A 15086-nucleotide genomic window follows, 5' to 3' on the forward strand; every position below is an offset into this window, starting at 1 on the left:
TTGCATTTTGTTTTTTTCCAATAAATTGTAAGAGACTTGTTGCATACTTGAATGAACAAACATTATATCCTTATTCCACATGTTTTCATTATGTTCCAATACTTCATGATATATATGCATTCTATTTTGTAGTTTATGATGAAAATATATATATTTCAAGTAGAAGCAGACACTTATTTACATGAAATATGATAGATTTACTTAAATCTGCCTAGTCCGCCTAGGCGCCCGCCTAGCCGCCTAGGCACTAAGCCCCAGCTCACCACCCGACTAGCGCCTAGCGACTTTTAGAACCTTGGTCATGTTATGATTGGCTTCTGATGTTGACACGTGTCGCGCTATGATTGGCTTCTGATGTCGACACGTGTCGCGTTGTGATTGGCCTCCTGGTTGGAGGGAAACTCTTCTGGGCCATTGACGGTATAACATTGACTGGTGCTCAATAGTTTCGGGATTGGTCAAGTATGGTACAAACACACCTCTTTCTTGCCAATTGGCATTTTCTTCATATGATTGTGTACCAAAAAATCATTGATAACTAAAAGCAGTAGAAAAGTGGAGAAAAAGAAAATCAAATCCTTAAAACTCAAAAGTGTAATTGTATCAGTATCAATGTGACTCCTTGTTGTCCTCAATGCGTTGCGGTCATTTGAAATGCTATCATGGTTATATATGCACATTGTCTTGCGTTTTTTTTCCTTCATATTTTCAAATTCGAATAATCAACAAAGAATTATAGTTTGAAAGTTTCCACTGATGCTGTCAAGATTAAAGATGCATAGCATATTGTGTTCTTAAGATTTCCGTGTGTAGTATATCTGGGTGTATGTGTAATATGGACAGCCAAAAGAGCAACATATAAGGATTCAACATTAGAATAGCTTTTTGTTTTCTCACAATCATTTTTCGTTCTTTTCTTTTCTTTTACAAATTAAATATATAGTAGTTCATAGTTGTATGTTTATTATTTAGCATGTAAGTAATACATATTAAATTTAATACATTGTTCACGTATCTTTTCTAGATATTTCATAACTGGCAAGTAATAAGGAATGCGACATCCCTACATAACGTGGTCAAAAAGTCTGTCGAAGATACTAAATCAGGAAGTTCAATTTCGACAGAGCCCAATGCTTTTTCGCAACGAACAATTTCGTCTTGTACTTGTGTGAGTATTTGGGATATCGATTTGTCATTATCTTTGATCCCTCGCATTGAGAAAGCGAAACCGTCTACCGCAAAATCATATGAATATGCACATTGTTTTATTGCTTCAAATCCCTTAACAATACCTTTGCCGGTGGTGTTGAGCGCATTGACAAAGAAAGCTTTGCTTTGTTGTGCATTTGTTAGTGCTAATTTAACAATGGTTGTATCAAGATCTTTGAGATTAGATGCTGATCAAGGTATTATCTTTCCAAAGAGATTTTACTCATTGATTGTAGTTGTAGCCGAATCGGTCTTGGGTTTGCTTGCAAACACTACTAATTAATGAAGACGCTGTTGCATTTGCAATTGATGTTGGAGATGATGAGAGACATAAGAGCAAAGATGCAATGAAAGTTACATATCCGATTGAGGAGTCCATTGCTCAAGGTGTATGTTTCTTAAATTGATGCTAAAGTGATTGCAAATTATTTGTTTGATTTAAGCAATGGATGAATGGAGATCATATTTATAGGTAAAGAAACCCATTTCTTTTGACATGTTTAGTTTTATGTTCCTTTAGTTTTTGCTTTCTCCCTTACATACTAACCAATAACGCAATGGATGCAAACCACCTAACCTATTCTAGTTTAATTAACCAACTCATTTCTAGAAACTACAACATAACCAAAAGTGATGCATGCTTATCAAAAGGATTTTTTTCATTACATCGCAAGGATTAATTTAAGCCATTTCATTTGTTTTTACAAATTCATCTACATCCATATTTACTTATCAATATATATGATATGTTAGGAGATTTAAGAAATTCAAATTGATAGTGTTAGAGGAGTCTCTTTTAGCCTATTTCATCTTGTTCGGTTAGCAGGTTGGAAGACTCGAGCCCTATTAAGCGCGGTTATGCTAGGCGGCCTACGAGCGTGGGACATGGACTCCTTACTCAGAAGTCAAATGCAATCTAGCTTTTGGAAAATTTATGCAACTTAAGAGTTGCGGGTTATAACATTCAACCATGGGCTTTATGCCATCTGAAGGAAAAGAACCTAAAGGGGGATGCGGAAATCAATCGAGGGAGCATAATCAAGACATTTTGTGTTTGATTTCCAAACATATTCCGTTCACACCTATGTTTTAAACATCACTATGCTGTTATCGAGCGTTGGGTAGGGTCCTAATTGGTGGCCTAGGGATTTTTATTTTATTTTATTTCTTTATTTTTTTTTATCTTAGTTAAATTTATTATATGACATATAAATAAGTGCATATTTATATTTAAAACAAACAAACAAATAAATAAAAACTATACTAGTAATGGGGAAACATAACTGGCAGAATATAATTAAATTATAAAGTACTACCATTTGTTGACAACATCAATAAATCAATAAATAAAAACTATACTAGTAATGGGGAAACATAACTGGCAGAATATAATTAAATTATAAAGTACTTTGACCACAAAAAAAAATTATAAAGTACTACAATTTGTTGACAACATCAAATAACCATAACAAAGAGCGACGAACACATCACATTCTTGGTTTATTTATTTATTTTTTGTCTAAGAGAGAGTGAGTAAAGACTCAAAGTCAATTAAAAAAAACAAGACAATCACCTTTTCTACCTAGGCCCACATAGACGTCATACCTGATTTTCTAACTGATTAGTATTTAATTGTGGTGTTGGCCAACTATATAGACCGTTTTTTAGAACATCGATTCACACTGCTTTCACCATCTATCCTTCGCCTTTTCTTCATTAGTCATCAGACCACATATTTTTCATCAATCTATAGATTAAAAAAAAAATTAAAAACTTAAAACGAATTGGTTAACAAACTAGCTCTTAAGCTTTAATTTTTGCATACGAATAAATTGGATGACATATGATACCTATCTAAAAATGAAGGCAGCTTTGTGATTATTTAATTATGCCAAATTTCATTTGTAGCCATAAAAAGAAATTGACAAATTGAACTTGGGTTCTTTACATTTTGTATTAGGTATCGAAAGTCATGTGAGAAGCCTCAAAATAACCAACCCAACATCCAATTTAATACACGCTTAAGAAAAGCAAAAGCAAAAACCAATTTCCCAGTCCTCAATCATTTATCAAGCATACTAATACAATCAAACAAAAGCACTTCATCATTTATCAAAATTGAATCACTTTTGACCAACTGAGCATGTGGCTCAATTCTGGCAAATCTCCTTTGGCTTGGATAAGCCAAACCACACCAATAATATCTTTAGTCAAACGAACAGTTTACCATGCAACGTTTATAGGACATGGTTGCCTGTTGAGAGACTATTCATTCAAGCAGATGAAGATGGAAAAAAAAATTGTTAAGAAAATTGATTTATGAGTGTTGGACCATACTCTATTTGCTTCGATCTGGGTTTGCTACATTCTCTTCATCGGTATCTTCAAATGCAAAGGTCTCTTCACTGTATCCACTTGTGGTATCACTTGGATCATGCAAAATAGAAAGAGATTAAAGCATTAGTTCTATCTAGTAATGAAAAAAAAGTTTATCCCAGTGATTTTTTTTAAGAGAGCAGCCTCTTAGGTTTTTTGTTGGTTTAGAGGTGAAAAGAGCTTTTCTGATTGGTTCCCTTTGTCATTTCTTTGAACTTGAACTACTATCGGTTGGAGAGGTTGGTAGAGATTTCTTGATGAGAGTGGTGGTGTGGAGGGTGGCATTTCATGAACAATATGCTTCTACGCAGGGTTACTTATTGCTTCATCACCGTTGTTGTGTGAAGGGCGAGTTTGTGCTTGATCCTTGAAAACAGCTTGGATGAGTAAGTCATTTCAGCTAGTGTCATTTTTAAGTTTGAGTTGAACAAATTTGACTTGATCTTTTGCTCGGAGAATTTCTTGTGGTAATTCTTTTTGTTTTTGGTCATAACAACCTTTAAAAGGTCGTACCCAGTGCACAAGGCTCCCGTTTTACGCAGGGTCTGGAAGAGGTGAATGTCGGCTAGCCTTACCTCCATTTATGGAGAGGCTGCTCCCAAGTTGGTCATAAAAACTTTTGTCGATAAATAATTCTTCACATGTATTCCAAATATTTCTTCGGCTGATTTTCCAACAATGATGGCATTGGTTTCGTCTATGCCATGGAGAAAGGTCATCGGCTGATTTTCCAACAATGATGGCATTGGTTTCGTACCATTGAAAAAAAATGGCGTAATTTATTAGAACAATAGTTTCATTTTCAATATATCTTTTCGAAAACCGCAATTTGACACGGGGTTCTGGCATGCTAACTATCGACGATTTCCTTTTCTTAATCTCTCGATATTTCTGCTCCAAAACAGACAGGGAGCAATTCGCAATTCGCAATTCGCATATACTGTAAGAAAAAATATATGTTGTAGGAAATATAACAAACACTCCAAGCTCTCATATACTAAGTAGGTTAGAACAGAAGAATTCCTACCTCTAGTTTCCTATGAACACTTAGAAAACCGCCTGATACATGACGGAACAGAAAGCATCGACGCCACTTCACACTGCTGTAAATACATCAGTTACTTGATCACTATGTTGGCTGGATTTTGATTATGCTACTTGCTTTCTCTTTTTCCTTCAAATAAATGAATGGCCGCCTAGCACGCACAGCCTCCCCCTTGCTGCTCTGCTTGGGATGAGTTAACAGTCGCCCTTAGGTTTACATCGACCATGTCTTCCTGTTTTGTGGAAGAAAGGGTCTCCATCCCTGGCAATGCAGCCGCAATTTTACGGAACAGAGGCTGCAATTTTGCAATTGTAGTAGTCAAACAAAAATGTGGGAAACCAAGAATACTTGTATCAGAAGAAATCACGCTAAATAAGTTAAGATGATTATCATGTCAATGTAGTAGAAAAATCCTCCTGGGAAACATACCTCAAATAAAATTGATCAGTAATTTATTTATCTTTACCTTGATGTTAAATCCTGCTTTTGCACTAGTTTCAATGAACATGACTCCGAACTCACGAGATTTTGAATCTCCTTCCTCTATCGAGACTTGCCTGTTTGATCAACAAAACCATATAGTCGGAACAATTTTGAAAATTTTAAAAATTAAAACAAACGAACTACTTAGTATTGTTTAAGTGACTGGATAAACTCAACAAATCACTCCATACGTCTATTCCATATGCATTGTAAAAAAGCAAGAATTGTATTGTATTCAAAATACAACATCAAATGGTGGCCTGGATTTCTTATCGTCTTAGAAAGATTGAATGGTAATGGTTCACTTGCAGAAGAAACACCTATATGGACCGTGTAGGTTTTGGTTCTGTACATATGTCCAAGTGCTTAAGATGGACTGAAGCTAAAATTGTTTAATCAGCACAAGTACAACATTACTGTTTGCAAAATGAAGGGGAAGGGAATAATTTTAGCCCTCACCTTTTATCAACAAGATCAGTCTTGTTCCCCACAAGCACGATGATGACATCAGTCCCCCGTTCTGTCCGTACTTCCTCAATCCACTTATTGGTGTTCAGAAATGACTGTCTATCTGCATGTGACGGTTCAGCCAGGAGTTTAGAAAACAAAATGTCTGTATGAGGAGTAGAAAGTAAGGGTAAATGATGAATTGATCAACGAGTTTAATGCTCCATGTTGTAAGGGCTGTGCAATGAGAAAAGAGCGCCCACATACATGGATGTGCAACCGCACAGAGGCAGAAGGAAAGAAAGTTGGTTTTTCTGTGTATCTGATTTCCAACCATCCAATTTTTTTTAACACCGAAACAAAATTGTTTAGTGTTTACCAACTAAGAGGCTTGGTCATGACAAACGAGCTTTATAGCTTTCCGGGTGAAACTGAATTCAGATTGAATGAGGAAACTTTTGAATTGACTATATGATTCTAAAAAACCCAACTTCTCTTGATCAATACTCACTGGCTACATCATAGACGATTACAGCAACAGAAGAATCCCTGATATAGCTTGGAATCAGACTCCTAAATCTTTCTTGCCCTGCAGTATCCCTGTAAAGTAACAATACCATGGTTCAGGAAAATAAAGACCCTAAACAAACATATTATGTACATCATGTAAACAAACACAAACTAAAAAAGCAACGAGTGAGTTACATTAACAAGCCCTAACATTTTCTTCACCAAATACTCATAGAAAGAAACACGAAATAGGACAATATATTTGCTTGTCAACTTAGACGTACCTACGCATTTAGAGTCAAGCAACAAAAACCACTATGATCAGGTCTTATCAGGTGTGCAGGAAACAAAACATTAGAACTGGACGGCGGTATAAAGGAAAAAACAAACATCTAATTTTGAAGAAAGCACTAATTCGTAACAAATGGGGACTTGTGTCATTCTTAACACGGTTTCCATTCACTTATTTGGCTCCAAAGGATGCAGCACAATCAAGATCTTAACCATTGTCATCCCCATCGGATCCGAGCTTAATATACGTATTTTAGGATACATGCCACATCCACCCTATCTCTCCCTCACGCAGAGCAACATCCAATACATCAAAATTACTCTTATAAACAAATTAAAACACTACAAAGACACAATTATTCGTATCGTAATGTGTACGTATGGATGGCACGCAATCACATCGCAATCGACAAACAATCGGATCAGCCTCAAACAAATTGACATGTACATTATTTTGATTACAATCAACGTCCCCCTAATTAACTAAATAGTCATTTATTTAATCAACCCATAAATCACAATCTTAATTCCAAAATCAACCGTAAATTACAAAGGAATCTGTACCAGAGCTGCAAACGAACTGTCCGATCTTCAAGGTACATCGTTTTTGACAGAAAATCGATTCCAATCGTAGCCTGCAAGCAAATAAAAACAACATTACACCAAAATATATATATAAAAAAAAAAAACTGATCGATCGATCGATTGTTTGAGACGAAGACGAAAAAAATGGAAAACTGAAAAATTGGGAATTGACCTGATAAGTGGTGTCGAATTTGTCGTACATGAAGCGGGTGATAATGCTGGTTTTGCCGACGGACTGATCGCCGAGGAAGACGAGCTTGTATTTGGCCAGAGGGGATACCGTCGCCATTTTCAAGATTGTTTTGATTAATTTTGTTTCAGCTCCCTCGATTCGTTTTCGTTTTCTTCCGACTGCTTTTTTGGATCTGAATCCAAAAAATTGACTCTGCGTTATGTTTTTTTTCGATTTTTTGAGTTGAACGTGTTTATATACGGAGGCGAGTAGAAACCGCCAACCACGACGAAACCGGCAAAAGTCAGAAATCTTTTATATTTTGTTTACTGCCCGAATTTGCCCCTCATCTCTTTTAGATTTACGTACTTACCCATCACCACTCGATGACTGTTAACCACTCTAAAAACTCTTGCGAACACGCGACATGAGGTGCAAGGTAAACGTTCTTGCAACCATGCGACTAATAATTAATCATTTGAGTGTGTCATGCCTCCTGTTTTAGTTATGTAAGAAATTTTTTATCTTAAAGGATGCATTTCAAATTCTACTTCTTTTAGAATTGTGTATATTCGACCTTTTCGAGTGATGCATTGTTTCGAGAAGAGATTTTTCTGTTCAACGGTCAAATTACGGTCATGAGAGATTGTGGGATGACAAAAAGGGTTTAGTGAGCTTGAAAATAAAGAAGATAGAGCATGTGTGATTAAACGCCTATTGTTGTATTACTGAAGTGAGATTTTGTGATGATGTCCCACTTCCCCTTTCAACTGCATTGAAAAAGCAATGAAGATTCACCAACTCAAATGGGGTGGCACCGGACTATTCACATATCGGCACTAAAGTCTACAGAAATGCCAACAAAATGTTGGCCTTTTCGTGCATATACCTTCAATTTCTTTAGCTCAAAGAGAAAAGGGGATGTATATTTTACACCACACTGCATGTGTGCATGTGCATGAACGAGTCGCAAAGACTCGCAACGTGCAAACACGACGTTGTCCATGGAAGTAGGATCTCAAATTAAGATCCAACATTGAAAAGGAGCAATAAGCTTGAATGCTGCTTTGTAAATTAAGCTAAGCTTTTGAAAAACCAATGAGACCCAGCATCTAACAATCTAACAATATAATGTGCCAAACCTAGCATTTTTTAAAACTAAACAAAATTAATAAAGGAGAAATTAGCAGAACCCTTTAAGGTAAATCAGCATCTCTGCCTCTGACCGATAAGGTCTATAGTAAGGGTGGTCACGGTTAGGTTTGACATAAAAAATATAACCAAATCAATTAGCAGTTAAAAGTTCAATTTGATGCGGTTTGACTAATACCACTATTGAAACCAAACCAAATCAACTATTGTTAATCAATTTGGTTCGGTTGGTTTAAGCCCATTCCAACACGACAATAAAAGACGTCCAAAATTTGAAGAGTGCTAATGTAATTTTTCTAAACATCCATACATCACACACATCCTATCCGATGGTGGTACCAATAATAGGGTGTGGTAGCGCCAATTTTAGGGTATGGTGGTTAAGGTAGAGGTAGCAGTGCTAGTGGTGGTTGGGGTGTAGAGGTAGTAGTGATGGTGGTGGCAGTGGAGACATTGTTGGGTTGGCGGTTGCAAAGATGGTGGTGGTGGTGGTGGTGATGGTAGCAATGGTGGGGCTGGTGGTTGCAATCGTAGGTGGTGGCGACTATAGCAGTGGTGGGGGCAGTAATGGTGAGGGTAGCTATATCGATGGTGATAGTGGGGTGTGGTGGTTAGGATGCATATCTAAGGTAACAATGATATTAGGGGCGACGCCAACCAACGGCGGTGGTGGTGACGATTATGGCAGCGGCGGCAGCAACGATGGTGGTGGTAATGCAAGTGGTTGCGGTGGTTGTTATGGTGTTGGGGCAATGGTTGTGGTAACGATTGTGATGGCGGCAATGGTGGTGATAATAGTGTGGTGGTGTCAGATAAGTGGTTATAGTAGTAGGCATTGCCGATCACTTTGTTCTCCAAAGGAAATTTTTTTTTGTAGAAGGATGTATAATGTCATTTTAAACACTAATAAGGCTATATGAGGAATTTAAAATATTCATAAAATGCTCACTCTATTTTTTATGAAAGAAGCTTTTAAAAGCAATCTACAAACTACTTTTAAAAATTGTTGTTTGGAGGTCATTGTTTTTAATATATGCCGACAATTTATTTTTTTACCAAACACTTTTTTTTTATTAAATAACTTTAAAGTAAAACACTTTTTGGTGAAAAGGTAAAACAATTATAATAATAGTTTGTGTAATTTTAAATTAATTAAAATTATAGAAAAGTAGTTTGATCAAATCTCTAAGACTATCTCAAACTCTTGGGGTAAAACCTAAAATTTAGGTTTTAAATTGACCCAATCCTTCCCTAATGGTTGGTCCTAAACTAACTCAATCATTCTCCAACATTTAGGTCTAAAGTAACTAAATCTTTTTCCAATGGTTAAAACCTAAAAGCCTTAGATATTTGGTCTAAGAAATTCAAAAACCAAGCATCTAGATCAAAAAATAAACGCACACTTTTTTTAACTCCTTACACATTTTAGTTTAATTTTGGTTGTTCTTTTCGTTTGATTTGTTCTATCTAACGGCAAAAACATAAGGAGAGGTTGTGTTAAAAGTTAAAATAAGTGTGTGAAAATCACCTTTCAAATACTCAATGTGAAGGGAATACTCAATGTGAAGGGTCTATTTTATCTTACTATACAATCAAGGAAGTGTTATTGGCATTTTAAAAATCTCATTCTACACTCCTCACAAGTGTATTTTTCTTTCCTAATATAGAAAGTTTGGAGTGTAGAATGAGATTTTTGGAGTGCTGATAACAATTTCCTACAATTATGGTTAAAGACTAATGAATTTAGTATATAAAAAAAATTCAATTAATTCAACATCTGAAATAACATAAACCCTCACCCTATCTTTGCAACCCTTGTTACATTCGTGTTAAAGCCCTTAACCACTCTTCTTCTTACCATAATAACCCTAACTATATTAAAGACACTTTTGGAGTGATTAACAAAGTAACAAACTATTCTTTACGAACAGAGGGTCAGTTTGAAGTTTTGGAACCTCCCGCATGAGTCGACTTTTTGAGTTTCGTTTTTTTTTTTTTTCACTCATTTGGTTGTGTGGTAATTGCGAATAGAGGTGACATTTTCGACCCAACCCGTTAACCCGATCCGATCCAATCTAACCCGTTAAAATTAATATTTGGATGAATGCTTAGCAGGTTGGGTCGTTAACGGATGAACTCGTTAATCATCCGTTATTTTACGGATTATTCCGATCTACTCGCGAACCTATTAACACCCGTTAGTTGATGATGTATGTAATTTCATTAAAAGAAAAACTAATCTCAATTTCCTTCTGAGATCCATACTCCTCCTGCGGTCACTCCTCCCTCTTCCGAGCAAACTCAACCTTTGCGTGGTGGTGCAAGCAGGGATGAAATCAGAGATCTATATGGATGGGGGCATCCATTTATGTTTTCCTCCAAATAGAATTATTGTTGGCGAAGTCAGACATGTTAATACTATAGGATTCATATGTAATTTAGAGAATTCTTAGAATAAAAATTTATAAATTAGTAGTAAAATTCAAAATTATAATGCCCAAAACGAATTAATGAAGTATACTCATATATATATATATATATATATATATAATACTTTGTGGAGTGAAGTTGTTATGTCGAATTCCGATACTTGATTAGTTGAACTCCAACTGTTATGAAACTCCCAATTTTAATTGAGTTTGGTTGAAAGGGAGGAGGAGAAGAACATGGAGAAGACGAGAACAAAAAATTGCTTTGTGGTGGTGGGGATCAGTTTTGGGGGGATTAGGGACCTAGGTTAGGAAACGGGGGATCCATAACTATTAATTATTATTTTAGTTGTCATCACGTGGTCCATCTCTGACTATTTTAAAAAATAATAATAATAAAAATGATTTGAAAATTTTAAGTTTTAACGATAAAGACAAGATAAAAGGTAAAGTGAATAGTATCAGGATTGATTTTTTAGTGTAAAAATGTAGTTTTTGGTTAAAATGAACAGTACCGTGAGCTTTTTGTTAAAGTTCCATTTTTTTTAATTGTAGTTTAATTAGAGCTGATAAATTGGATGTAAAATTGTACACTTTTTTTTTCTAAAAAAACTGCCCCCCTAGGCCTATAGTACTCTATTCATGTGTGCAAGAACCTAACTCATGACCCAACCACCATTCTCATCGTTTGTGGCTCTTTACCACACAATTCCGCCGTCTTGTTCTTATAGCAGCTGAAGCGCCACCACTCGAACGTGATATGAAATGTAATAAGTGATTGGCTTAATCACTTAGTAGAGGTTAAGATGGGAGTTTAGTTGTTAATTAGATAATTAGTAGAAGTGTTTTATGGCATTATTGGAATTGTGGAGTTGTATTAAAGGCTCACTTGGAGCTTGTGGGACTAACAGTTATTTGAATTAAAAAAATATTTTTACACAAAAATATTGGGAGCTCAACTTCCTCTTCCTCCTTCTTTCGCCATTGTTCCATTCCAATTCTCTAAGCTACTTGCAGGTTTGAGATAAGGTATCTGAGGTTGATCCATATCATTGGTATCAGCCTTCTGTGACACACCCCGACCCGGAATGTCCACTAGGACTCCGAATCAAGCTGTGCTGGCCGACATCTGGAAGGTGACGAAGCCATAAAGTGTGATGTTGTGGAAAATTGTGAATAAATTTAAACCTAAAAGTGCCTAATTACCAGAGTGCACTGGTGAGCGGGAATGAACCCAATTCACACGTGATGTTAGAGCATAAGCAAGTACAGAAAAGTGATGTAAGAATCGTACCCTCGAAATAGTCTCCAATACTAAGAATTGTCGCGAGTCTTTGGTGATGATAAAACTCAGCTAATAATATCTGGATGGTGAAGACAAGATAAGGGTGGTGGCCCTGTAAGTAAAATACTAATAGAGAACATATAAAACATGTAATCACTAGCTACAACACCTGTATAATTTCCAGACTTAGAATATAAAATATACATCTTTATATACGTATATTGATTCAAGTCATGCTTCACATATTTATAATCGATGTTAACTTATCGCATATTCATCACGTCTACTAGCCCATCACGTATTCACCACATATATTAGCTCATCACATATATTCATTATATATACTAGCGTGTAAGTCGGAGTCACCTCTAGTGACCTATACGACATATTCATATCTCATCACATATCTCATCAATCATGGCTAGCATATAATAGTCGGAGTCACCTCTAGTGACCTATACGACATATTAATATCTCATCACATATCTCATCAATTATGGCTAGCATATAATAGTCGGAGTCACCTCTAGTGACCTATACTACATATTCATATCTCATCACATATCTCATCAATCATGGCTAACATATAATAGTCGGAGTCACCTCTAGTGACCTATACGACATATTAATATCTCATCAGTTATGGCTAGCATATAATAGTCGGAGTCACCTCTAGTGACCTATACGACATATTAATATCTCATCAGTTATCTCATCAGTTATGGCTAGCATATAATAGTCGGAGTCACCTCTAGTGACCTATATGACATATTCATATCTCATCAATCATGGCTTGCATATAATAGTCGGAGTCACATCTAGTGACCTATACGACATATTAATATCTCATCATATATCTCATCAGTTATGGTTAGCATATAATAGTCGGAGTCACCTCTAGTGACCTATACGACATATTCATATCTCATCACATATCTCATCAATCATGGCTAGCATATAATAGTCGGAGTCACCTCTAGTGACCTATACCACATATTAATATCTCATCACGTATCTCATCACATATCTCATCAGTCAAACTAATACCCTATACTTGCTTGAGTTTACCTGAACTTACCTGAACTTACCTGAACTTACCCGAGTGTCCTGCATTCACCTTTGCACTTCAGAGCGTTCACAGCACCACAATTATATATATATATATATATATACACACACACATATGCAAACAATTCAACTCATCGATTAAGCATTATTCAATAGGCATAGCATTTTTAAAGTATAAATCCTTTAATTGCATTTTCTGGGAAACATCAAGCGTATATATACATACCTAAAACCAAAAGCCCACACACATTGTTCAGTTCCTTAAACAAGGCTATGGTCTCGATTATTTAATTTCATTTCTTATATGGATGCATCTAACGTCTCGTTAGACTGCCTACGTACCCTAAATAGGGATCAAGCCATTCGTAGTTCACAATCATTTATATTAATACGCACATGGATAGATCACGATGAAATCTAACTCAACCATCTCATAGTATTTTATAACTTATAATTTTATATATATAGGTCATGGCATAAGTTTCTCAGTTTTATTTAAAAGCATTTGTAGAATTATCAATCATGAAACATATGATGAGCAAGGAAAGATCCACTCACCTGGAGTCCGCGCTACAACTTCCTAGCACGAACATCGATGTGTCATAAACGATCGGCGCCCGTGACCAATTATCAAACCATATCTCAGAATTCTCGTTGATATAATACATAACTTACATCGCACTCAAGTCTACGCAATTCGGTCTAGAAGATCCACAAATCAGATCTTTGATCCGTAACTTCCAAGGATCCACATTATGCTTCTAGAATAACATACTAAAGTTTCAGAACGATCCAACAGTCGGATCTCCACCAATTGCCAAAATCAAGTGGCGTTCAGCATTTTATTTTACGAACTTACAAATCTAATTCGAGGAGATCCATATGTCGGATTCTCAATCCATAAGTTCCTATATTCCTCAAATATTATGAATAATAATCTATCAAAGTTTGATGACGATCCAACGGTCGGATCGTCGATTCATATAATGGCCTATTAATGTATCTTAGAGAATTTTGGTTCTAATGATCAATCTACGTCATTCACTTCTCAAAACTGAATTCAAGACATCACATATAGTCTAAAAATAGCATTGGTGGCCCTCAGGCCACACGCCGCCGCACCAGCCGCCGCGGGTGGCAGTCGGCCGGCTCGACTCGCCAGAAAATTCAACTATTTCTAAAAATTACCAAAATTTTCACTTTTGAAGATCTCAATGAGTAGAACAACTTTCATACCTGTGACCAAGGTCAATTTGGCTTGGAAACACTTCAATTTCACTAAAATTTGTGCGGACCCTAGAATTTTGTGTGCTTCGATTCGACCTCCAAACTTGTTCCAACGCCTCCACCACTGCTTGGGCTTTATTTCTGGGTTCTAGGGAAGTCTAATGGTAGTGGTAATTGAAGGAAAACGTTTCATAAGTGGTGGATTTTGAGCAATGTTCCTCACGGCACCCACATTCGGTTTTTGAATAAATTACCACCAAATTCCTTCAAACTTTGAATGGAAATGGAAGAAGGAAGGCTAGGAAGTTGTTTCTAGGTGGTGGTTCGAGAAAATTCATCGGAAAGTGGCCGGGAAATAGGTGAATTCAGCCTTGGAGCTTGGCCGGGTCGCGCCGGTCAAGAAGAAGACCCAGCGTTTCCCCTCATTTTCCTTCTCCATCCTTTCCCTTCTTCCCCTTTTCTGGTTGGCCATCCTCTCCTTCTCTCTTCTCCTGATTCGCCATTTCTTCCTTCTTCCAGATTGGGCAGTTTTGCCCAATCCTGTTCCCTCTATTCTTCCTCCCCGACATCTCTTATCTTCCTTTCTCATATTCTCCCAATAATTAATAAATTAATAATACTAATAATTATATACATATAAAAATATAAATCGTAACCAAAATAAAAGTACTTCTCGGGTTAGAGTTTCGTATAACTTTAACCGTAACTCCAAATCTTCTTCTACTTGCGTCTACGAGTCCATATTGTCGAGTGCTTAGGAATACGCTAAAAGAATTCCATACGTCTCACTATACGTAGGTAAATGAA

General features: G+C 36.3%; 1 protein-coding gene across 1 annotated transcript; it reads right to left on the reverse strand.

Moving 5' to 3' along the window:
- Positions 1-4500: 4500 nt before the first annotated feature.
- Positions 4501-7400, reverse strand: LOC103401672 (ras-related protein RABH1e). Its single transcript, XM_029094836.2, has 6 exons — positions 7119-7400; positions 6926-6996; positions 6072-6160; positions 5573-5684; positions 5097-5187; positions 4501-4925 (listed from the first exon to the last, which is right to left on the reverse strand). Exons 1-6 carry the CDS (start codon positions 7233-7235, stop codon positions 4782-4784), a joined length of 624 nt encoding a protein of 207 aa, XP_028950669.1. The 5' UTR covers positions 7236-7400; the 3' UTR covers positions 4501-4781.
- Positions 7401-15086: the final 7686 nt, after the last annotated feature.

Source organism: Malus domestica, chromosome 15 (genome assembly GCF_042453785.1).
Source record: "Malus domestica chromosome 15, GDT2T_hap1".
NCBI classification, from domain to species: Eukaryota; Viridiplantae; Streptophyta; class Magnoliopsida; order Rosales; family Rosaceae; genus Malus; species Malus domestica.

Coding starts and splice junctions, on each gene's coding strand:
- LOC103401672 (XM_029094836.2), bottom strand. CDS start 7,235: ATGGCGACGGTATCCCCTCTGGCCAAATACAAGCTCGTCTTCCTCGGC. Junction 6,161..6,925: donor ACAGTTCGTTTGCAGCTCTG/GTACAGATTCCT, acceptor GTTACTTTACAG/GGATACTGCAGGGCAAGAAA. Junction 5,188..5,572: donor ACTGATCTTGTTGATAAAAG/GTGAGGGCTAAA, acceptor TTGATCAAACAG/GCAAGTCTCGATAGAGGAAG.